Source organism: Neopelma chrysocephalum, unplaced genomic scaffold, assembly GCF_003984885.1.
Source record: "Neopelma chrysocephalum unplaced genomic scaffold, ASM398488v2 Primary Assembly neopelma1_96845, whole genome shotgun sequence".
NCBI classification, from domain to species: Eukaryota; Metazoa; Chordata; class Aves; order Passeriformes; family Pipridae; genus Neopelma; species Neopelma chrysocephalum.
The window spans coordinates 845,112-870,568 of record NW_020925488.1 but is presented as its reverse complement, the minus strand read 5'-3'; the positions used below and the strand labels follow the sequence as shown (position 1 = coordinate 870,568).

At 49.9% G+C, this 25,457-nt stretch overlaps 1 protein-coding gene across 3 annotated transcripts in view; it reads right to left on the bottom strand.

The window, feature by feature from the left end:
* Positions 1–25,457, bottom strand: part of CNTFR (ciliary neurotrophic factor receptor) — a 201,996-nt gene that overhangs the window by 86,932 nt on the left and 89,607 nt on the right. For 2 of the 3 annotated variants that reach the window (XM_027670425.1, XM_027670424.1), the window contains one exon: positions 18,629–18,722. The exons of the other annotated variant lie outside the window; for it this stretch is intronic. In XM_027670425.1, coding sequence (XP_027526226.1) covers positions 18,629–18,722 — 94 coding nt within the window. The remainder of the gene's footprint in view (positions 1–18,628; positions 18,723–25,457) is intronic. 3 annotated transcript variants of the gene reach the window in all.

Sequence of the window (25,457 nt, the reverse complement as noted above, 5' to 3'; positions counted from 1 at the left end):
CTGCACAGCATGGACATGCCAGCCACAGGCCCTGCTCCCAACCCTCCCAAGTCACCTTGAGCAAATCACTCTCATTGCCTCCCCCATGCCTCAGTTTCCCAACCTGTAAAACAGAGATAATAAAGGTGACCTTCTTCTGAAAGCTCTGGGCAAGGAGCACTAAGCGCTAATTACAACATCCTTATCATTCCCTCTGCTTCTTCTCTCCTGCTCCTCTTGTGCCTGCTCTCCACTCTGGCTCCTCCATGTGTCCCCTCAATGCCCATAGCATGGTTCCCTGACTGTCACCCTGTCTTTGCTCTGGATGCATCACAAGTGGCAGCCTGGGGAGCAGGTGATAGCTGGAACCTGAGGCAGGTGGTCGTGCCACATCCTGGGGCACTGCTGACATGTGGGGCCCTGAGCAGCTTGGGAGCTACCTGCAAACTAGGATCTAACTCCCTATTTACTCCCAAATTCACTTCCCACTGAATATTCCATTCCTACAGCCCTGGAAGGCTGGTGGGTGGCACCAGAAATTAAAGCAGGCGAGAAACCAGGGGCCAGAGCTTTCCTTCACCACAGTCCAGGTGACTCCAGCTAGTGTAGCCACCCCATAGCTGGGGACAGTGGCAATGATAGGAGGTAGGAGAGACCCCCCAGCAACCAGCCTGTTCTTTGAAGAGCGTGAGATCTGCTTGACGTAGCCTTTGGTTTGGCTCACTGCAAATACCATCACCAGCCATCGCACTCTACCTCTTGGACCTGCCAGGGAGCAAAGCCACCTGCTGCCCTCTCCTGCTGTTCCTCATCTCACTGGCTGTTAAAATAATTGCTGCTGCTCCTGCCCATGTGCTTGGCAGTCTCACCTAAGGCTGGACCAGCGCCAAGACAGACACCATAGTTATGTGGCAAGGAATGGTTCCTGTCCTGAAGCACTGATAATCTCCAGGGTGATGTTGTTTGGATACATGTAGGAAAGAGAGAGCAGAGGGACCCAGATGAGGTCCCTGGGGACTTTGTGGCACAGCCAGGACACAGGCAGAAACTCCCAGTAATGGCACAGAGAGCTCACTGCTCAGCTGCTTTTACCCTGTAAAACCTCATTTCTTCTCAAGGATGAGCCCTGCGACCAAGCAGAAGCCGGAGCTATTTTAATATGAAAAATCTATCCAGAAAACCAACTTTTTCTCACTTGAATTGCAATTTTCCATGCAGTATTTGCTTTGTTTGACTGTTTTGCCCAAAGCCATGCTGATTTTTTTTTCCAAGCACATAACAAAACCTTCACAATTTCTGCAGATGCTTCTAATGCAAATTTCCATTTGCTGTATTTGCTCATTTAACTGTTTCTCTAGCACAGGCCAGAACCCCAGCATGTGGGTGCATGGGCCAGTGAGCAGCAGCTCACCAAGTGTGCAGCTCCCTGGGCTGTGTCCCCACACCAGCAGGGACCAGTTGAGAGGTGATGGACGGGAACCACATTTATTACACAGCAAACTCAGCAGTGGGAAACTCAGTCTTTTGCGGAAAAGGAAGATTTTTCCCCTGTAATGAATAATTTCTTGTTCATGGAGAGGAAAGAGAAGCCTGGACAGGAGGAAGGGACGTGAGGGAGCACATATGATATGGTGGACCAGCAGCTCTGGAGCTATCTTCCCTGTCCCCAGCTTCTTGTCTGGGGAGGGAGCAAATAGTTGATCTTTCCCTACCTTGTCCTCTACACCAAGGGTAATGAGGACATCAGTCATGGTCACTCTTAGCAGAAGACAACTCAACATAGACATGAATATGGTCCCCTCCAGCAGCTCTCAGTCTAAACCAAACTTGTTTCCAGTCACCTGTTCCCTGAGCCAGATCAAAACTGAAGGGGTACAGCGATGTGACATTAAGTGCTGTTGTGTGATGGGGCGAGGACAGTCCCAAGGGTGGCAGCAGGAGCGAAGGGGATTGTTTATCCAGGGAAAAAGTAGGATGCCACTATCTGCTGAACAGTCCCAGTGTCCTCTTCTGAGCACACAGTGACACGGATCCTTTCCAGCTCTGCTTTAGTATATCTCCAAAGCCTTGGGGATGCTCACTGATAACAGGGTACCAAGTGGCAGCTGGAAACAGCAGCTCCAGGGCAGGGCTATCCCTGGCTAGGAAGGGATGCAGCCTCCCACCACAATTCTCACCTGTCACTCTCAGCTCACTCTCAGCAATGATAAATAAATAAAACCTCACTCTGGAAGTGGGTGGCTCCCACAACAGAAAAGTGGAAGTTTCAAAACCTAATATTTCCATGACAAAGTCTTCTGTCAGGCAATTCCCCACTAGGTGCTGTTACAGGGACTGGCTCTGAAATGGTGAACTGAGGGAAAACAAACTCTGTTTAGCTATTTCCTTCCCCTGCAGCCTTGCCCAGAGCCTGGAACTCTGCAGACACCTAGGGCAGACACTGCAGTGTGATTGTACAGCAGACAGCAACCGTTGATACCATGGTACAGCCTCTACTGCAGACACCAGCTGTGGATGCCATGGTACCCCTGTACTACAGACACTGACTGTAGCTGCTACAGTACACCTGTACTGCACACACCAACTACATGTGCTCTGCTACACCCGTCCTGCACACAGTGACTGCAGCACCCCTGTACAACAGATGCTGAGTGTAGGTGGTACTGTACACCTGTACTGCAGGTGCTGACTGTGGACATTACAGTACAGCCCACCTATCCTTCAGGAGAGGCCACAATCTGCCTCTTCCAGAGGTGTGATGCTACACCTGTAGTGCAGATGCTGACTGTAGCCATTACAGTGCCCCTGCACTGGACACACTTGCAGCAGATACCTCCTGGGCCCCAGCGTTATCAAAGGAGAAACACCCTTACCAAAGCCACCCTTGATTCCTCAGCCTAGAGAGAATGTCAGCCTTTGCCAGAGATCCTGACACAGCTTCCCCTGGCCCTGGGGATACAGGGTGCCTCCAGAGAGATGCCATCCTTCCCAAAGGGCAGCCCATGATTCCAGGGTGAGCAGTGAAGCACCACAGTGGGCAGGACACCTGCCAGCCCCTGTTCCCTAGGGATTGCACCACTCCTGGGCAGCACTGTGTGAAGGAGGGCAGCCCTGGGAGCAGTGCTTGAGCACCTGAAAGCACTGAGTGCTGTCTCCTCCTTTCAGATCACCCCTGGCAGCAAGGCAATGGAAAGGAGAGGAAGAAGCAGTTGTCATTTAGTGTCAGACACTTGCTAACAGCCCTGAAACCTTCTCGCCCTACAGTGCCCTGTCAGCATTAAACTCCACTTTGTGCTTAAGAGGAAGAGAGAAGAGAGGGACTTTATCATCTCCTTAATACGTGCTATCAGAAAGCCTTACCTGCAGAGACAGAATCCCTGCTGCCTGGAAAGCTTTCTTAAATCTAATTTAAACCCCCACTGCCAATAGAGCAATTAGTGCTGCCCTCCTGGTCCACAAGCACCACAGGGAGGACTGAGGCCAGCTGAAATTAATTCACTCATGGCTCTCATGGACTGTGACTTTCCTCCCTCCACCTTCTCCCTTTCTGGTTATGAAGTGGAGACCCCAAGCAAGAGGATGCCCTGGAGGAAAGAGCCCCCCATGGCAAAGCTCCTCCATCACTGTGTCTCTGCCATCCCAGCACCCACTGGATCCCTGAGTGGCTGCACAGACCCTCCTGCCCTTGTGGTCTAAGCGAGGGACAAAAGGTGGAAGGATGGTCCTCACAAAATTTCCCAGCTGTTTTGGTGGAAGATGTGCCCCTGAAGGCAGCTGTAGACTTGCAGGGCTCTTGGCTCCAACATACCCGCTGAAACCTGGGGTTGCTCCACCTTCCCTGCATGTCACAGGTAGGGTGTCTTCAGTGAGAAAAACAGTGAACAAAGCTGATCCCTATACCCATGGGAATGAAGAAAGCAGCTCCTCTGGAGGGAGCATCAGCCCAGATAAAATGAGAGCTACTTTGCAGGGGGTACTGCAGAGTTTAGGAGATCCAGGGGGAGCTGGGATGGTTTGGGGAGGAACAAGCAACTCATGAAATGGCTGAGGCTCCTTGGGAACCTGCCTGACTGACAAGTCAGCACCCAGGACAGGTATTTTCTTGCTCCCATGGATCACAGCGACATGCTCCCACCAGGGCAGGGAGCTGTGGAAAGGCCAGCAGGGTCCCAAGACTCCCAGCAGTGAGGTCTTCACCCTGCAGCTCCAGGGGCTGGGGGATTTCTGCTCCAGGAGCAAGGTGGAGTCCTTTCCTCTCAAACCACACCTTGCAGCTCTTCAAACTGACCAGCAAGCCCTAAAGCAGCAGGACTGCAGTCCACCCCTGTCCTTCGTAGGACAAGGGACACATGCTGGGTGCTATGATTCCTCCACAGCCTAGGGACAGGCAGGAGCACAATGTCAGGAGAGCACTGGACAAGTACACTGATGGAAACCTCTCCAGTTACCCTGCCTACCAACAGCCCTCGGTGCCACATCCACTGTGGGGCCATGCTGCTTTTGCCCATCCCCTCTTCCCACTTGGAGCCTTGAAGGGGATGTTTCCCACAGCCTGTACCTGTCCTCAAAACCCCCACCACCGTAACCAGTTTTATTTCAAGCAGAGGGCAGCAGTCCAAGACCAGCCATCTGCTCCAGCAGTGATAAAAGCCAACACAAAGAGCAGCATACTAATAAGCACCACAGGTCTTCAAAACTGGCACTGTAAGAAAGCCCAGTAGGGCAGGAGGGGGCCTGAATCCCCATGGCAGAGATTGCAGAGGAACATTGCCCCCGGAATATTTCTCAGGGACACCAGTGCCACCTGGGCAGGAAGCTCAGCTGAGCTGCCACACCCAAGCCCACCTTCCAGATCCCACATCCACACCTGGGCAGCTTCTGAAATGGAGGAAAGCCTGGACCAACAATGGGAAATGCAATTTCCCCCCCTCTTTTTACTCAACCTTCCTCTGCACTGAGCATTTCCCGGCTCCCTGCAGAGAGAGATTGCAAGAATCAATTGGATCTTTGCTTCTATTAAAGAACTGCCAAAGACAGCGCTTTTTATCTGGAGCCTCTGTTAAAATGAGGACTTGAGCAGTGTCTTTCCATAGATGGCATGGAGTTGATGGTACCATGCCAGGGACGGACAGAAGAGATCAGACAGAGAAAGAAGGGAGATTGGAGATGGGAGATGTTTGTGGTTCTGGTGCTTCCCAGTGCTCCACTCTCACCCAAAACAGGCTATTTGGGAGCAGATCCTGCTCGTTCCGCCTCTCTAGGCTGTGATTATGATGGTTTGGAACTCTTGGTGTCACACTGAATTTCAGCACTTCAATTCCCAGTCTCCACCCACAAAAACAGAATATCAACAATGCAGAACAAAACAAACCAAAAAAAAACAAACACAAAACCCAAACCAAACTCCCATACACTGAGCAAACAACCCCAAATGCTTTAGGAAGGTCTTGCTTCCTCACTCCAGGTTCAGTTTGTGATATCCAGGCAAATGCTGGCAACAACTCCTATTTTTGTCTGAGGGGCTGCTTTGCCCTTCAACCCACCCAGGATTTTGCTCACAACCCCACTTTCTGTCTTGAGGAGATTCTGTGGCCAGGTTCCTTTATGAAATACCCAACACCCCTTAAGATGTAAGGCTTCAGGTCAGAAAAAAGCATCCTAGTATTTAAATTCAGACTGAGGCACAGTCATGTGCCATCCAGAGCAAAACAAAGAGAAAAGGGAGGACGGAGCTTGTTGTCCAGACTTCCTCTGTCAGTTGGATGCCCATGGCAGAGCAGACATGGCATAGAGCAGCAAGGCATTTCCAAGCCTTGCCAAGCCTAAGGAGCCTAGTCTCTGCTAGTAGAGATTTTGGAGGGTCTCTGGCTGCAGGAACTTCAGTATCCTCCTCAGTAGCACCGGGAAACACAGGTTTCACAGGGTTATGCTTGAAACATGAAGACTGCATCCCTTATTAGCCCAAACATGCTCCTCTAGAGGTCTGTGCTCTGCAGCACCCATGTAAGGGGCTGGACACCAGCACAGGCAGGTCTATGCTGGCTTGGTCCATGCTGGTTCGGCCGTCGTAAACCTTCTGGTGGTGAAGTCCCCAAGCCAGGGAGAGCTACATCTCCTTCCTGAATCAACACACAGAGGCAAGGACTGAGGCCACAGCTCTGCTGCTCGGAAAGCAGGGCATGTTTGCTTTTTGCCAGCATGCTAAGGCTGAACTGGACAGGGATGAGAGTCTGAAGTTGTGCTGCAGGGGCTCAGGGACACCAGCAGGATTGGAGTGAGAAGCACTGGAAGAGACCTTGGCAGCCTGTCTTGTCCAGGGAGAGAATTAAGATACTGGCTTAGCAGCTGGGGCAGCAAGTGATGGAACATCCAGTTGTACAGAGCTTCTTGGGCATTTTAATTTTAGCTTGCTTTTTTTGTTTGGGCTTTTTTTCTTGGCACAGAGGAAGCCACTCCAATGACTCTGACGCTGCCTCTCCAGAGACACCTCAGGATCGTGGAATCATAAAATCAATCATTTAGGTTGGAAAAAGACCTCATTGAGTCCAACTGTAAACCTAACATTGCCAAGTCCACCACTAAACCATGTCCCTAAGTCCCATATTTACATGTCTTTTAAATACCTCCAGGGACAGTGACTGTGATTTGTTTTGCTTTGCTTCATCTCTTCCCCCTGCCTGCAGTGCGAGTTGGCAGGAGGATGGAGTAGGCAGGAGCCAGGCAGCTTCCAAGGCCCAGGCAGGGCAGCAAACACTGTTGGAGGCAGGAAGGGGCTCAGGATGCTGAGGACTGTGTGCCTGTAATGGCTGTAAAGCTGCTATGGGAACACTGGCAGCCAGGACAGGTGGGACAGTGAAGACGTTTGTCCTCCACCTGCATATGGGCTTCCCCCTGCCTCTTTCCCCACTGCAAGAAAGCTGCCCAAAACCTGGGCAGGGAAAAGCAGGCTGGAGTGAAACACTGCCCACACTGCAGACAGACAGGGTTTGGTGCTCATTGCTTCACCCAGTTCCATACACTTTCATCACCCCATTCACCCCATGAGGTCCCACAGGCACCCAGCATGCCTTGTGCAGTCTGCTGGGGACTGTCCTCAGACACCACAGCAGCACCCAGTTTTTGAAGTGGGCAGTGGAAGGGGAAACCTGAGGCATGGGTGGGGTCTATGTAATGCCCAGACATCAAGTGAAAAGGGTGGCACTGAACGGAGGAACTAATCCTGCCCTTTGGCAGGGGTAGCCCATGTTGGGGCCAGTGATGTTGAAGGTGGCTTTCTGCTGCCAGTAGCCTCTTTGGTACACACATAGGGGTCTGTCCCAGAACTGAGCCTAAGACTGGCAGTAGGACTGGGGCACCTGCTCCTGCTTGCAAAATGGTAAAGCAGTGGGAAGGAAGTGACCCCTTTTCGTTCTGAACCCCTAAATGGCACTATTCATAGGCCAACCTTTACCACGTGTCAGCAGCTGTCTCGCCATCACTACTGCCTCAGTTCGCAGCAGGACCTCACTGCCCCCTGCCCCACTGCCCCTTCTCAGCTTGGCATTGCCTGGAATGGAGCTGGTGGAAAGGGAAAGCAACCAAGAAACAGAAATCCAAGGTCTCTCCCCCAGCAGCATTTCTGAAATGGGCTGGGAGCACCCTGGTCTGCCACTGCTCACCTGGCCTCCAACTGCTGTCTCTTTGAGGGGCTCTAGCTGCTGGAGCCTGGAGCCAGCAGAGCATCTGGGGTGAGTCCCAGGGGCCACTGAGGACACCTCTGAAACCCCGTGGAGACTCTCGTTCTCCCGGGGGTCCTGTCCCAGACCCCGCCGGCGGCGGCTGCTGAGAGGGAGCAGAGGATGAGGAGGGAGAAAGAGCTGGCCCGAGGCAGCTGTGCTGAAATAAAAGTCAAGAAAGTCTCTCGCCCAAAACTACAGGAAAGTTTAATTACCAAGGACAAAACACCATCTGTTTGTGCTGACTGTGACCTCCCGCTGCCCCCGGGCTTTAACAGCTCTTAAATTAGCATGTTTGTTTGGGGGTATTAGCTGTCGGACATCAGGGAAGCAATTCCCATGGGGCAAAGAGGAGGACGGAGTGGCTGTACACTGAAACACGTGCCGGGGTAATGTGACAGGCTCAGCAGCGAAGGGGGAAACAAAACACCCCTTTGGAAACAAGGATTCCCTCCGAGCATGGCTCTTGTGAGCAGCAATGAGCTCTGGCAAGCCCAGTGTCACTGCATGTTGCCACTGGCAGGTGAGCTATAGTGTGAGACTGTATTTGGGTCTCAGCCTCCTTCCAAAAAAGAAAGCCAAGATGTACACTTGGAGGAAGATTTTGGTATGTAAAGCCAGCAGAATTAATTGAATACTCAATACAGGAGAAATTGGATTAAAATCCAATTTGTTTTCAGCCCTGTAAGGGAGGAAAGATGCATACATTGGTACCAAGCCCTAGAACTGATTTAGTGATGTCAAACCGCACAGTTCCTTTCTTTGTTTTTTCTTTCCTATGGCTTATGGGATACACTATCCAAGATGGACATACTGTCACATTCCTACCTACCTACACTGGAAACAGTCTGAAGCCAGCTTGGATATATAAGAGAAAAACAACTCACTTGGGAGAGGTCCCACTTTGCAAGACTCCAACAGTTTTTTTTCTCCATCACCTGAGCTTTGCTCCACTCTCAAGCCCTGTGGCTGCCGCAGAGGAGGCTGGAGGCAAGGGCAGCTGCTGTCAGTATTCCTCCTCCAAGGCACTTTTTCCACTAGTAAACCCTCAAAGCCAAGTGCTAAAAAGAAATGCAAGTAGCCTCTGTGACCTGCCATGAAGACTCGCATCCAAGGAGTACGGATCCAGGCCTAAATTCATCCTGGGGCAAGTCTAGGGCCTGTGGGTGTGGAGGTGGCCATGCTACCAGACTCCAGGACTAAGCAGGAAAGTGCTTGATGCTCCTCCTGCTTAGTCCCACACTCTCTGCACTGCTGGGGCACATCACCCTGCTGTCCCACCAGCCAGGCCCTCGTTGGACTCTCCAGGTTCTCCTTTCCTTCCAGTCCACAGAACCAGCGCCTATCTCCCATCCCTACGCTCCTCACAAGTCAGCTCCTCTCCAACTCTGCACCACATTCACATGCCTAAAAACTGTCAAGAGTTTTTGTCCCTGAGCTCAAGAGCCAGCACTAAGTCTCATCCTGTGCATCTGCCTCCCCTTAGGGTCCCTCTCCCTCCAGTAATCTCCCAATCCCCTCCACCCCTAAAATCACGCCACGACTTTGCTCTTTCTCACTTTTGCAGGCAAAGCAGCCAGTATATGAAGGACAATTTGACTTGGAAGTCCCCTTGCCCACCTACACCCCAGTGATCTCCAACCCGGGAGGCTGGTGTTCTTCAAACCTCCTGCCTGGAACCTGTACTCATTCCTGCCCTCTCAGGGGCCAGGCAGGAGGCAAGAACTAGGGTGCCACCCCTGCCCAGCCGGCTGCTTTCTACCAGGCATGGCTGGGCAGATGTGGACCACGTGTATGTTTTGTCTCAGGACCCTTCCTGCAAGCTCCAGCACTGAAGGAAGGAAAAAACCATCAGCCAAGAGCAGCCATGGAGTCCCTGGCAGCCTCTAGCCCCCTCCCAAACTCTGGCTCAAATCCATCCACTGGGGCAAGACTCAGTTTAGGGGACGGCTTGTTTTTTAATCAGAAAATATTCATCAGCATTTAAAAATAAAATAATAAAAAAGTGTCAACCAGCTGGGGCCGCGAAAGCTGGGGCGTTTTTGGCTCCCGACCGAGCACTTTGATAGAAAGGCTTTTTGAAAATGCCGTAGAAAACATTTAATTTCTCCCAAGGCCTGCATATGGGGCTCATCACTCGCGCATATTGCACAGGAATATTCATGTGTGCTGGCCTCCTGCTACAGGATGACGAGGGTTCGCCGGTGCAGCATGCAAGAGGGGCTCCTTCCCTTCCTTTTTTTTTTTTTAACTTTGGAAGAGGAAAGCACAGTATTTCACTTTCAATCCCTGAATATTTGTCAACGGCAGAACAAAGGAAAAGCTGAGCCAGAGTCAGGTCTGCTCATACGCATCAGCTCGCTGCACTCACCACAGGGTAGACACAGAGATGAGCAGCAAATGCAGGGAAACAGATTTCTGCCCCTGGTTTTGCTCCTTTCTGGTTGCCTGAGCCCATTCTGATGCTGCTGGCATGGAGAGTGGAAGCCCGACATCCACCTCCCTGGCACAGCAAGAGGTTTCAGTTCAATTCCCAGTTTTCCACCCCAAGGACATGGCTGTGGCTCATCCTGGTCCTGCTGCCTGGTACATGCTTTAGCTAATGTCCTTCTGCAGAACTCAGGAAGACTGAAAATACTCCACTATGGCTGCAGAGCAGAGCCTGTACCAGCAAGGAGATGACTGCCATGGCTCGCTTGGTCCCTCATCTCCCGCCAGTGCTGCTGGCTCTCTCCCTTTCACCCTCAGCTTTTGGCTCAGCAGCATTTGCTTTTCTGCAACAAGGCAGTGAACTCTTTCAGACATAGCCAACTGCACACTGAGCATCTTCTCGCCCTTTCAACTGGGATGCTCACCTACAGCAAACGCTCCCTTCCTTCCCTTGAGCCTCCCTCCTTCTGTGAGACCCTACCTCTAATGTGCTCTAACCCTACCACCTCCCGCCCTGTAGCTTGCCCACCTTCTTTAACCTTTCCTAAAGCATTTGTGCTCTCTTTCCCTAGCTCTGGCTGCACCCCTCATTCCTACCAAGCAGCTCTCTACAGCTCCAGCACCTCCCAGCACAGGGTGCACCAGCCCCTGCAGATTCTGACTGGAGTAGATCCTGACTCGCCCCTGAAAAGCTTCTTCCTGGCAGATGAAAACTCAGAGCACTACTTGAGAGAAATGTGGGCAAGGAGAGGGGGTAGGAAAAGAAACCATCTAAGCCCACGATCTCTGTGGCTGAAGTGAAGTCAAAGACAGCTCAGTGCAGGGCTCAAACTGTCATTCTTAAACGCACTCTTGAAAAGTATTAATAATAAAAAAACGCTATTGAATCTTCCAAACAGGAATCATGCCTAAATAACTGTGCACACTAATGTGCGCACACACACACACACACACACACTTTATTAATTTTCATATTTTTTGGCAACGTTTCCCAATCGGAGGGGAAATTTGATGCCAAGTATATGCTTAGGCAGGGTCTGCAAGATCCACTATGGAAAAAAATTAAATGGAAAAAAAAAAGTCCTTAAACCACATCTGGAGCACTGTGCCTAGTTTTTGGGCCCTGGTAAAAGATGGGCACTGCTGACCTCCAGCAAGTCCATGAAGGGCCATCAGGGTGGTGATGAGGCTGAGGCACGCAGGAATGAGGACAAATTGAGAAAAAGGGCTTGTGCAGCCTGAAGAAATTATAGTTTTGTGGGGATCAAACAGCAACCTGACAGCTCCTAGCTAGAGATTCCTGAGATGATGCAAACAGACTCTTTCCTCCATAGTGGAAAGATGAGCGACAAGAGGCAGGAGCTGTAACAGGAGAGATTACGGCTTGCTGTAAGGAAGACATTTTCCTATGACAGTCACCTGCTAGAAGACAAACCCAAACAGGCTGTGGGGACCTAGAGGTTTTCAAAACCCAAATGGGCAAACTCAACTGGTCCCCTCTCAGCATTCACCCTGCCTAGGGCAGGAGGCTGGCAAGGTCACTTCTCACCTGGAAGGACGGGTGAACGTGCCATTGCTAAGAAAAATTAAATATGAAGAATTCCACCACAAATTCTGAGGAGAATGGCTCTGCTCAGTTCTCCTTTTGAACATGTTGGAAAGAAAAGTCTGACTGAACAAATCTGAACAGCTCTCTGCCTGGAGTGGGATGCAGACCATGGAGACGGACAGAGACCATGGGACTGCAGCGTACCAGGGCCGGATACTGTGCTCAGCTCATCCCCATCGATGGAGACCAAGGAGATGGCTGTCTTCCCCTTTTCCAGACTTCCTTCTGTGGGGACCGACTCGCATGACACCAGTAAGTGATTAACGAGCAGCCAACCCCGTCAGCACGCAGGCTGCGTGCATGGGCGCCTACATGTGTGCGCGCTGCTCCCCGAGACTTGGCGGGGAGGGGAGCTGGGGGGAAGAGCGCTGACAAGCAGATGATTAATTGAAATGCAAGTGGGAGGAAAAGTAATGTCCGCTAAGACTATCAGGCGGCATGAGCATGGGAAAGAAACTCGGAGACGCCGTCTCCATCCCTGCTCCGCACGCATGGCGCCTCCCAGCTCCGAGCCGCTCGCCAGTCCCTTCCTGGCTTCTATTTTTGCAGGTGCAATTTCGTATTTGAAAATAACCATGCTGCACACGCACATATATATTTTTCCCCGCCGTCCCCCGGCTCATTGCACACGAAAACAGCAGCGATGGGAGTGCAAACCTCCCAGTCTGCAGCGCACGGCGGCAATTAGACATGCAAGCAGCTCGTTAGCCCGCGCCCCGGGGTGAAGGTGCCCCCAGCCTGGGCTCCTCACACAGCCTGCACCTTACAAGTGGCACAGGCTTGAAAACACACAAAAAGTTACCAGTTTGTGCTTAAGTAATAAGAAGAAGAAAAAGAAGAAAAGAAGGAAATAGAAGAGTCTGCAAGCTCATGTCTGGCTCAGCTCCGACCGTTGCTCAGAGTCCATAAATTATATCCCAAGCATTGGAGCTGGCGTGATTGCAGTATCAGCAAAGAGGGCGAGCAAGCTTCTGTTTCTCATCCAACGCAAACAGGCTCAGCTTGGGTCACCAGATAAATAGAATGGAGATGCAATGTGGTACACGCTGTTCCCCTGCACCATGGCTGGGAAAAGTACATAGGGGGAAGGTGACAGGAAAGGGATATCCTAGGGGGAAGTTTGAAGGAGCAATAACAGCAATAACATGACCATTTTCTTATGGTCATGGTCAAGGCTAGCACCCTGGGAATGTCTTGCCTCCAGCTCCTTCTCCAAAGAGGAGGACCAACGAGAAGACCAAAGGGTCTTTCTGCAGAAAGGAAGAGATCCTGAGCTTTGAAGTTTTCAGTTGGAAAATCAGGGATGTGATCTTGCTGGTGACCTCTTGATATAACCACAGTGCAGATGACAAACACCAGACCCTTGTCCAACGGAGCACTGAGCAAGCAGGGCTTTACAGACGCTAGCTAAAACATGATCCAAATCCGGGCTGCTAGAGCATGGTTATTACCAGCTTTTGCTTGGCAAGCTGATCCCCAGCCAAGGCAACTGGCTCGAGAAATTAACTTGTTGAGTTGTTCAGCACATTGCTGCTCAGGTAATGAGCGGAGCTGTAGGCGATTGCATCGGGCGGCTTCACAAACTGTTTGTACCATTGACATGGTTTAACAGACTGCTGTTTATGAGACAGAGCAGTATTTAAAAGACACACTTCTCTCAGAGCCGCACATAAAATTTGATAGCTAAATAGCTGTAAATGCTACTGAAGTCTGACAACTCAAAGAGGAATCAAGGGTCTGTCATGCGGAGTATCCGCCAATACACCCGGCCCCGCGGAGCCAGCGAGACTTCCAGTCTCATAAAACCTTTTTTATATTGGAAGTGAGAATTTGTGCAGCGCATATGAACTCTCTTTTATTGGGCTGGTGTGATGCTGAGAAAATGCAGTTAAAGTTGTACAAGTCCTCCTTGGAGCACTATCGGGGTGCCTATAAATCAAAAGCTTTATCCTGAAATGGGTTTACTAAATAAACCCTCTTTAATTTGGGCTCGTGCTGAGCAGCAGGACCACAGTGGGAGTGGGTGCCTCCCCTTGACACTGCCTGTTCATACTGGTGGAGCAGGACCAGCCTGAAGTGAGTGGTCTCTGGCCCATCTCCCCACTCTCAGAGCCAAGAAGAGGATACCAACCACAAACCATCCCTCCAGAGCCCAGCACTGCTCTCCTCTCTCCTGTTATGGAGGTTTTACCCTCCCAAAACACCCACGGCCCCCCACAGTGCTCCTAGCTCTCAGTCCCAGCCCAGCGGCTGCCCTGAACCCAGTCCAGATCCCTGTGCCTACACAGCTGATTCCAAGAGCTCCTGGGAGCATCCTGGTTTGGAAGGACGACAGACCCACCTTCAGCACCCAGTGGAAATAGTGTATTTCCGAATCTTCGCAAAGGTCTGGAGCGCCTTGGCTGGGGAGGAGGATTTGGGCCAGCTCCCTTATTCCCCAAAGACTCCTATATCTCTGCTCTACAGCTGCATTAATTATTTCATCCTAGTCTGGCTTCCTCATTAAGCTAACTTAGACGGCCCGTGGGTGAGTGACAGCAAGCCAGTCTGTAAAAGCCCAAGCCAGCAGTGCTGGAAACCATAGGCTTGACATGGATTAATATTACACATATCTCAAACACACAATCTTTAGAGGACCTGAGGCTGCTGGCTGGACAGGGGAAATCCCACGCAGAGCCGGCAGCACAGCATCCGGGCCAACCCTGGGTACAGACACCTCACCCCACACTTGGCCAGCAGGGCCTAGCCCGATGCTGGGAGCAATTCCCTCATGAATGCCCTGAAGGTGCAGGGAGTGGAAAGCCCCAGCACTGCTCCCAGTGGACCCGAGTGTGACAAAAAACATCTGTGTCAAAGCAAGGGCTGGGGAGCACAGCTCCTCTGGCACCGACTGAGGGACAGCCACTTCACTCCACTCATGTGGCTGTGAGCTCAGCTAATTTTGGCATTGGGTTCCTCTTGGGGATGTATGGCTTTTGTGGGCTGTAAGAATGGCACTTCAGGGCATTACACAGATCCCCTTTTTCCAGTGCTGCCAAATATGAGGCTTTTGTGTGAATCCACTGTATTTTGCCATCTCTGCAAGCAAGTGTAGAAATACAAGACTTCAGCCCCCTAGAATCCTCCAGGGAAAATTCAAAGCAATGAAGAAATATGAGTTGTTTTACCATGAACCCATTGAAAAAAGAAAAAAAAACCACTCTGAAAAAACCCACATTACTTTTCAGCCCAGTTTTGCCAGCAGTACAGGTCTGTTTCCCACAGTCTAAGGAATCAACACATTTTCAAATCACTCCTGCTTACGGTATTGAATATCAGAAAAAGATTGCCTTCCATTCAGCAGCTGTTTTGGGACACTGAGAGAAAAGGCAAGCAGTCTAAACTTAGGAAAACATGAAGAAAGGCTCCGATACATTTAAAAACTAGTCACAGGGACTGGAACAGGAAAGGAGAGGTCTGCAAGGGGTGAGTGCAGAGTGTGTCAGGGTTGCAGCATCCTTCCATAGCCCCAGTCTCTCATGGCAGCAGAGGGATCATCAGAGCACTGCTCCACTCCTATGGATTCTTGGAAAAACGTAGGGATGTGTCCTTATTTTCCCAGGAAAATGAGCACTATCTCCTGATTTCCACACCTTCAGCCTTTCTGATACATGAATGCCCTGGTATGTCTGTGCTGCTGGTGGGGAGTGGGCAGCTCCAAAAATAAACCAAGCAGCTTGCTGTGTTAAGAGGAAACACAAGGGAAGGAATAGCAATAGGGGACGGAGGATTTGCTGAAACAAGCTTGTCCTGAAGCACTGGAAGGAGACAAACCTTCGTTTCCTACAGGATTGTGCTATTTAATCTCCCTGCAGTCCCAGCAATAGCTCCAACCTCATCCTGCTTATCCTGTGTTACTTGCCTCATCCATAGGGACTGGACCAAAACCCCAGAGCTTTTCTGAAATGAGGGCATGGGCCTGCACCCCGACTCCAGTGGTTTTCCCTGTCTATCAGACCCGGGTGCCATTGGCGAGCAGGATAGTGAGCCTTCAATGGAGAAGGCTGGAAGTCCAGCAGACCACAAGAAGAGGACCTACAGGAAGAGAGATGAGGAAGCAAAACTCAGCAGATACCAGCACTCAAGTTGGGTCATGCAGCACATCAACTCTGGTTGAACGTCCCCCCCAGTGATACCCTTGGGCAAGGGATCAAAGCCGGGCACCTTGTCCCCATTCTATCTAACTCCTGGTTCCCACCTGGCCCCCACAGAGCCACAAAAAAAGCCTTAATGCCATCAGGTAAGCAAAGAACCATGACTGCTAGGCTTCTAACAAAGACAAACTGCCTCTCTCCTTTCTCCCAGATTGCAAGCAGATGTGTGCTTAAATTACCTGCTGCTGACTGTGATGCTTAGCGAAGCGCTGTGGTCTAGGAGCAGAATGAAGAAAAAATGTGTGAATCGAGAGAAGGGAGGATTAGCAAGAATTCAACTGGCTCTGGGAGGGCAAAATGTCATCATTGCAGAAAACAAATGTCACTTCCATCGCAAGACAAGCATTCGTGACAGCCAGCACAAGGGAAACCCTCACTTCGCTGAAGTCAGTGGTGAAATTAAGAAAGTTCAGGGAAAGGCTGCAGGGCTGGGTCTGAGCTCCACAAAGGGAATAGCTCCAAGCCCACAGCACGGTACAGGAGCAGCCCTGTTACATGGCCTTGGCTTCTTCTTCCAAAGAACCTCTTCAGGCCGGTGTACCCAGCTGCCTGCATGACTGGTACACACTGGCTCCAGACTGCTTTGTACTTCCTGACCTGGCTCCTGCCAGTGTTGGCTCCAGTGGTGGGCTGCAGGTCTTCATCCTTTTTCTTGAGTCTCCCCAGAGATGCCATGGGAGTGCAGCAGCAGCTCCTGTGCCCAGGAGGGCAAAGATACCCAGGACCCATCTTGGAGGTGCTAAGAACAATGATGATAGAGCAAAGGCCTGCAGAAGTGTACCCCCATCATGCTGGTCCTCTCTGATGCATGAGGAAAATGGGCTCTGCACCACCTCTGCCCCTACTCAGAGCCTGCCTGCACTCATACCAGCAGCAGCTATGCCCTCATGGGATGCTGCCCAAAGCCTGCAGCTTCAGCACACATCTTTGTACCAAGGGCAAGGCTCCAAGAAAGGCCTCCTCAGAGAGCTGGGACGTGGGTGCAGCCCAGGAGAGCCCAGACACTGTGCTTCTTCTGTGAGGGTAGCAGATGGCTTCAAGGATTCCTGGTCTTTAGAAGAGCATCCAAGGAGATGTCCCATCTCCCAGCAGCATCCTGCACGGCAGGACAGCATTTTGCAGACTGAGCCATAGAAATCAAGCCCAACCTGCTCCCCTTCCCCCTCGCTGCTCCTGGCTTGCTCTCTGCTGAGCCCTTGCGGGTCACACGTGGCGTCCCACTTCCCGGCACAGCTCCGCCGGCTGGAGCAAAGAGCAGAGTCAGACCCCAAATTGCAGATTAGTGCGTTGGGTTCATGCACGGGAAACAAAAGATCGGAAATCTCTGAAGTGCACAGCTGGAATCCACACCCCGACCATGTTTTTGTGAGATATCACGTACATTTTTAAAAACTATCTAGAGAGGGTTCTGCTTTAAAACAGCCTGGCGGCTGCTGCACTGACACCACCACCTGTCACGCTGACCAGGACCTTCAACTGTTCCCTGTCCCCCACAGGCCACGCTCATCTGTAGCCTTTAGCCTTAGATTATGAAATGACTCAAAGAAAGGATTAAATGTCCTCCTCTGCATTCGTTCAACACCAGCTGTGGAGGGAGGGTGGGAAAGGAAGGACGTGTGACCCAGAAAAATCACTGTGGGATACTACCTGCCAACACCCTGAAATGGTGGTTCCCAGAAACTCTGGGATTCCTCTCCCCATCATATGTATGGCCTCTCAAGGTCACTGCAATGGGAATGCCCATGAACAGCCATAAGATACTTACATGGCAGCATGAGGAATGTGGACTGTGAAAGCACTGGCCTCTCTCTCATACCGCAAATGTGCGGTTTCTTCTCCCTTTGAAGCTTCTGCAACAGCAATGATATGATGGAATGCTAAACTATGAGGTCATTCTTTGCCTTTTTCCATGTACCAGGCTTTCAGGCTAAAAGTGATCCAAGGTAAGACTGAATATATTGGTGAGATGCTTAGGTATTCTGTTCCTCAAAACCACTGATTTCCAAGAAGTCCTCTCACATGCTGCAGGAGCTTGGATGAGGGTTTAATTTCCCTTGGGGCTTTGTGTCTTCCTCATTGACTCTTCTTCCCACATCTTACACTGACTGAGTTGCAAGCTGACCCCTTGGCTTATCTCTGCAGGATGTTTGCTTCAGAGCTGATCCTCCCTGAGCACTTCCTGCCTGCACTGCCAGCTAAAAATGACCAGTCAGCCCTGCCTATGCCTGCTGCTTCCCAGGACTCCTCCACCTCAAAGCATCCTCTATGATAATTTTGCAGCAAGCATTCCACTCAGGAAAACATGGTTTGCTCCATTCAAACTGACTGACCTCAGAAAAGTAGCAGCTCCTCCATTCTCCCTGACCACTTCTTTTGGTTAAGGAGAATTGACACGACACATTGCATTTCAAATTGAAATAATTACTTTAAAATCCAGTATGAAATTAAATTCCAACTCAGTGACAAGCCACAACCAGCCTCCCCAGAAAAGGAATACTTTGGGAGCCTCTCTAGTGATTGTCCCTTAGGGACTGCAGAGAAGGTGCAATGTGTTGATGCCAGGACTCAGCAGAAACGGTGCTCTACGCACTTGCCATGATGGGACATGGAGCAGGACAACACACCCTATTTGGAAAAACAGTTTCCCATCCATACAATAAATACCAGAGCAGCAATATCCAGAACTACAGACACAGGCTCACCTTAACACAGGGAAGAGCCAAGCATATCCAACCTGGGACAGCAAAACTGTGAGCAAAATCCCCTTCCAGCAAATGCAGGGCCGACAATGAGATGCTGAAAGAAAGTGAGTCATTGAATGAAGGCATTTGCTTTTCCCACCACACGTGTGGAGTTATTCTCACCTGAAATAGGTTTTTGGACAGCTAGTGAGAACATGCTGTTTCAAGTCAAACACGCCTCGGTCACTGTCCCAGGCAGGGAGTTATCTCAAGGCTTTATTAATGGGGAAAGCCACTGCACTGACCCTCTTGCAGGATTGGGGTGAGAGCAGTAAGGAAGGAGGAGAAGCAACACCTGCTCTGCTTCTCCCTAGGGAAATGATCAAAAAAAAGAGCAAGACCACTGCCCACAGCCAGGGATGCCCAGTGTTGCCCGGACAGCTCCAAGCCCAGGCTGCCCTCCCTCTCACACCTAAGATGGGAAACCCATTAAACACTGCAAGCAATGAACCCTCTGCTGCTGCTCCCTGGAGGCACTTTCACGGTCAACTTGAGGAAATTGTTCCTGATATCCAGCCTAAATTTCCCTTTGTTGATTTTCAGTTGAGCAGCGGAAAGGTGGGAGCTTTAATGAGACAAGTGGGGCCGCTGGAGGGGAAGGAGCCGTCAGTTTGAGCGAGGCAATGCACAGAGTTGTGGTTTAAGTGAAACAGCTATTGCAAAAAGCCCAGAATCCTACAAATTTGGGATGGAAAATGTCTATTAACTTTCCCAATGGACTAACATGAGATTTTTCCCCCATTTTCTAATGCTTCTCCCAGTCCAGCTATTTGATTGGGACCAGAGCTCTGCAAAAATATGAAGGGTTCGTTCTTTTTTTTTTTTTTGTAAGGAATTGCTGCACGTGGAATAAAGTGTTGTATTTTATGGCCAGATTTTCTTGTTTCATCCAAGGGCAAAGTTTTGCTGTTTTGCATTCTCTGCTCTGCAAACCGTGTGTCCCCCCCAACACCCTGAACTCTTCTGGTGTATGAGTCAGGGCATGATGTGCACAGTAGCAAGTTACTACCAACTTGTGCTTGAAAATAAGAGCTTTTGGGGGTGAGAAATGCAACACAAAACTGCAGACAACTGCTTTCTGGGATAGAGCTGCTGTTCAGAAGGCATCACCCACCTCATGCGCTTCCTCAGGAGCCCAGCATGATGCTGTACAGCAAACAGGCGCTAGGAAAAGGTCACTGGATGTGAACGCAATATCATCATTCACTATTTTTTCCACCTCTAATTGAGGAAAAGGCTTTTCATCAGCAGGTAAGACACTGCAATGCTCAAGGGAGCATGCATGGGATGTGCAGATGTGTGAGCAAGGGGTATAAAAGGGAATGATGGTGCAGCCAAGTGGGTTAGGCATGACATCTGTTGCTTCCAGCAACTGGGACATCAGGACCTAAAAATCCAGCTTAAGAGATGTGATTCAGCAAGCAGCAGAGTAACAATGGTTGAGTCTGGGAACACTGGGCCCCTCTGCCGAACAACATCAGCAATGTACACCCTTGAATCCCAAAACCAGGTTGGCTCCTTTTGAGGGCAAACAAAGCTCCCAGGCTCTGCTGCACCACTGTGGGCAGGGGTTTGCCCAATGCAGCCACAGACCCCCACAGGATTACAGAAACAGAGGCATCAAAAGAGCAAGACCTTGCAGGGCTGGGCTAATTAACTTACCCCAATTTGCCTTAATTGCATGGTGCTTTTCCACTCCACTTTCAGAGGCTTGTAAAGGCAAAGCGGCTGCATGCTCTCTAGAAACGTCAGGCTCTGTTTCCCTGGGGAGCTGCTACCCATAAAGTTTTACCAGCAGAAAGGAGAGCACAGTGAGAGGATTAGGTGGGCAGGAGTCCTTAGAGCAGTGTATTGCCTCCCCAAAATTAGGACCCAACTTCCCATGCAGAGAAGGGCAGAGGGGTTGGCACAGGCAGCCACAGGCATGCACTCCCTAACACTACCATCAGGTTTTGGAAACTTGTCAGGCAACATATTAACCTGCTGACTAGGCAGCCTTGGAGTTTCCTCTCTGTTGCCCTCACAGTGCTCTTTGGTGTCACAGCAATACCCTTGCAGGATAAGAGTTCAGCACACATTGGCTGCAAAAACTTCAATAAGAGAGATCCACACCAAAACATTAAAGAAACCCTACCTCACCACCTCTGGCTTTAGCAGCAGGACAAACCTGAGTGAAGAGGAACGAAATAAGAGATTTTCCCCATCTACTTCCTAAACATCGGGCAAGGGAGCACATTGCACAGTCCATTGCAAATTTGGGATGTGGGAAGACACCAACCGCATTTTATGTGTTGCAAAACCACCTCCTCTGTGGCAGCTGAGATTTCAAAGCATACACTCCAACCTTGGTAATACTTTTTACATATTGAGTCACTGCTGACACTGGAAATAACAGGGGGAAAGGGCTGGGATTTCAAAGATTTTGATGCATGCCTGGATCTGCTAAGAACTGGGACAGCCCCAGTTGCCAGCCCGGCCCTCTAGCTCTCTGCCACTCTTCATTATGGGCACAAGGCAGCAAGATCGAAATGATCTGAGGCAATGCAAAACACTGGCACACCAGAGTAGGCAGGGGGAGGATGAGGATTCAAAGGAGGATGAGGCACAGCCCTCTGACATGACCTGTGGATAGCCCTAAGAGTGATGAGCGCAGCCAAGACAGTGATTCCCCATTTTTTACTAGCCACCTCCAGTGAAGGATGGCTTGAACAGAACAGCCCATCTTTTTTTCCTGCTGGGAAGAATCAGGACAGGTTCACGTTCTTTGCCTGTGAAGGTAAACATCTCAGAAACAAGGGGAGAGGAGAGAGGAGACTCGGCAGAGAGCCTTTTCACTGGAGGGAGCAAAGATAAATGGGCAGATGGACAGGAAAAGAGAGGAATCCTACCCCATCTGGTCCCTTCAGGCTGACCCTCAGCCAGAAGGTCAACCCCCATGAGACACTTTACCAGATACATGATTTGATTTCCCAACTCTCTCCCTTCTCCCAGCAAGAGAATAGCAGTCTCCCATAGCTCTGATTTGCTAAATAAAACACTCCTTGAAGGCTCCTTGCAATAACATTTGCACAGAAAATTGACATTCTTCCTCCTCCCATCAGCCCTGACACTGTTTGTTTGTGAGTTAATAACTTGAACGCTTGGCTGAGCTATTGATCCCTTCTCAGAATGATCATTCTTTTGTCCAAAATACACCAAAAATAAAGGAATGAGCTTGCAATGGCAGAATGAACTCGACGCTTGCATGTGGCCCCACTGGCACTGGAGGCAGACTCATGTCCATCCCAGATGCTTGCAGTATCTTCTGCAGACACAACTGTACAAGGTTGGATTAAGGAAGAGATGTTGCAGCTTGCAGGTAGAAAGTGAGCTTTCATGACCCAAAATTATCATTTAGCTTTAAATATTCATCACCCAAACCAGGCTTCAGAGAAGGATAGCTGGTGCATGTAAGTGTCTGTGTCCAGCAGCAGCAGTGTGTGATAACCATCATATTTAGTTTTAGGAAAAACGGTGCTTCAGAGCCCCAGTTCCCCACCTGAAGGAGAGAGGGTAACACCAGATCAGTCCCTCCATCCAGGACATGGTGTTCTTTGGGCTTTTGTTATATTAGACAGGACCTGGCATTCCAAAAGCAGAGCAAAGCTCCAGGTTTCACCCACTCCCTCCTTCAGCACTCGCTTGGAAATAGATTCTCCTCCATCATCAGCCCTTACAAAACCTGACTAAAGGAGACAATTAAGGTCTCTCCAATGCCCTCATCCTCCTTAAACACTCCTGTGCCAGGAGGGCATTGCACCACCTCTCCCAGGGGAATCCTCGCCCATGGCCGTGTTTTCCTTGGCAACCTGCTTGCATGGCTCTGGCTAATTGTTCTTCAGATTGCTCTTTTCAGGAGAGATTTTCATGGCAAACAATCAATTTTTCCCGAGTTGCAATTTCTTTTTTTTCCTTCAAAGCCTTTGATGTCTGGGAAAGTAACAGGCAACCTCAACACACGGCTGAGCATCAGGCGAGGGCTGGGAAGCACTAAGCGGAAATGCATTTAGTTGTCTGGGTCAAAAACCATTTCCTTTGTTAAATGATTATTATTGTTCCAAGAGGATTTCAGTGGGAATTGAGGGTGCTTAGATAGATGGATTCACAGGTTTGCTGAGCTTCTATAAGGGTCTCTATATCCTCCACCATAATTCTACATCATAACTTCCAACACCAATAACTCTTCTATGACTCCCAACAGATATTCCTGTGCCTTCCAAAGCAATAACTTCTCAATGAACTCCAGACCTGCCAAATCGACTGTTTTCCCCCTGCGGACGCCTGCTTTTTGGCCCTTCTCACTGCCCCCCTGGGAATCTTGACCCATTTACCTCTCCTTCTGGTTCCAAGCCCAGTGCAATGGGAGATGAGATCAGAAAGCGATCTGCCTCGGACGTCAACAAATAGCTCTGGCACTAAAAGCTTTCAGTCATCTCCCATTTTCCTGACTGCTCTCAGCAGTCGAGGATCCAGATCTGGACCTGCCTGCACTTCTGAGCAAACCTTCCTTCGTCACACGCTGCCCTTTCTCACAAAACTCGTTTCTTCCCACCCGTACCTCAAAATTGCTATGAGTGGGTCGCAGGTCTCCCCTGGAGAAATTATTTAGGTTATTCACTGGGGCTAAAGAACAAACACTTAAATAAGAAATAAATTGTTTTACATTTCTCAGGTTGCCAAGCCTCCCAGTTCAGCTGTAAGAGCATTGTGCCAGGCACAGAGGCACAGAGCTGCTACCTCTCCATGCATTTGATCTTAATGATGTGTTAATTAAGCTAAGGTTAGAGCTGCTCATTACCTTATTATTTTTGGTTCTATCACAGTAATGCTCAGTGGTCTCAATCAGGAACAGACTTTTTTTCCCCCTCTCTCCTTTTAAGTCACAAATTATTTCAAGATCTGGTAAAAATAAATGCACACAAGCAGGCTCTGCCCTTTTTCAGGGAATTTCGCTTTGCACGGGAAGAAAGGTTTCAACAGTATGTTTGAATCAAAAATGAACATATGCAAGAAGGGAAGAATGATATGCATCAAAAGTTACCCTTTTTTGTTGTTGTTGTTGAAAAGTGGTTTTTTGGAACAAAGAAAAATCCCAGAAGATTAATCTTACAGCACTGGGTGCTGTGTACAGAGTCAGTTCGTGCTGCAGAGCGAATATTGAGCAAGGTACAAAGCTGCCCAAAGGAGGACAGAGGAAGGATAAGTGATTTGACTCCGCTTTTGGGCTCTCCCATTGCTATTCTACTCGCTGACCTGCAGACTGCTCCAACTGCCGGGGCCAAGCACGGCCAGCCGTCTCTCAGGTCATCCCCATCCCATGAGCACACGGAAAGCAAGCAGTGCTTCTGCGCCTGAATAAATAACCAAGATTTAAAAGAAGACACTAAATTTGCTAGAGAGCATGTTAAAGGAACATGCCCTGGTGTAGGTCTCCCCGTCACAGGATACCTTCATGTGTGGGCAATGAGTTCTCATCAGTCCTGTGATAAGCTGCCACAGGCACAGCCCTTACTTGCCCTGGGGAGTTGGTACTGGGGAAACCAGGAGCTCTGCAAACCATCCTAGTCCGAAATCCAATGAAGACCAGGAGGGACAGGCAGATGGGGAAAGCCACAGAGGAAATTTGGGCAGGGCCTCTTGACACCAGAAGAGATGCCGGTGCTCATTCTCAGGGAATGAGCATGCTGCTGCTCTGGGAAACTGGGAATTCCCCATCTCCACTCTCTCCTAGTCAGGGGGAAGTAAGCCACAAAAACCTAGAATCACAGAACCTTAAGTTTGGAAAAGACCCCTTATATCACCAAGTCCAACCATTAGGACCTCTCAGTGTCCTAATGCAGGAGGATCCAATGCTTCTAACACTTCTAACCTTTGACTACTGTAGCTGTCAGCTGCTCCTTGTGGGTATACTTAGATGTCGGTGTAGGAATCTCACCAGGAAGACAGACTTGCATCACATCCCCTAGCTGCACTCCAACGCCCTGCAAATGACCTGGGTTTTGAAAGATGCCATCACATCCATCCTATACAATTACTAGGAAACAATTAAGCCCATGATGGACCTCAAGACCACCATGAAAAAATGTGAAATCGAGCCACCTGTTCCCATAGAGCCTAGTTTCTGCAAAGGATTTGCAACCCAACTTCATGTCTTTTGTCAAACAGGAGTCAGGACTACTCTTCCCTGGTTTTCAATCAAATGCAGCCTATGCCATTTCTGGCTGTTCTGGCTGCTTCTGAAAACCACTCAAAAATGTCATTAAGAAATGAAACCTCTAGACACTGTTAGTGTTTCCCTGCCCCGTGCTGAAATCATTACTTCCCTTTGCATTCGGTGCTGCTACACTCATGGGGAAGGAGCTGATTCTGTCCCACAATTTAACCCTTGACTTCAGAAAACCTTCAAAAGGGAAAAAAAAAGCACCCCTTCAGAGGAGTAGCCCATAGGAAAAAGACTTTGGAGAGGTTCAGCAACGCTTAAATGATAACGGAGCAGAAATGGCTCCAGCAACTGGCGCAAGAGAGGACTTTTCTGGGGAGTGTGGTGTCTCCTAAAGCAGCAAGTCCCATCGGCTCTAGTTTTCCAAAGAGGTCTCACAGCACAAAGCGATGCAGGCACACACAGAAACTTACTTGGAGGCTCTGGCATCCAGGCTTCGAGCAGGAAGGCGCTGCACAACTGCACTAATTATCTGCTGAACATCTGTCTCTCCCCTACTATCGCGGGGCTGGAGGAGTCCTCCTGCATAGC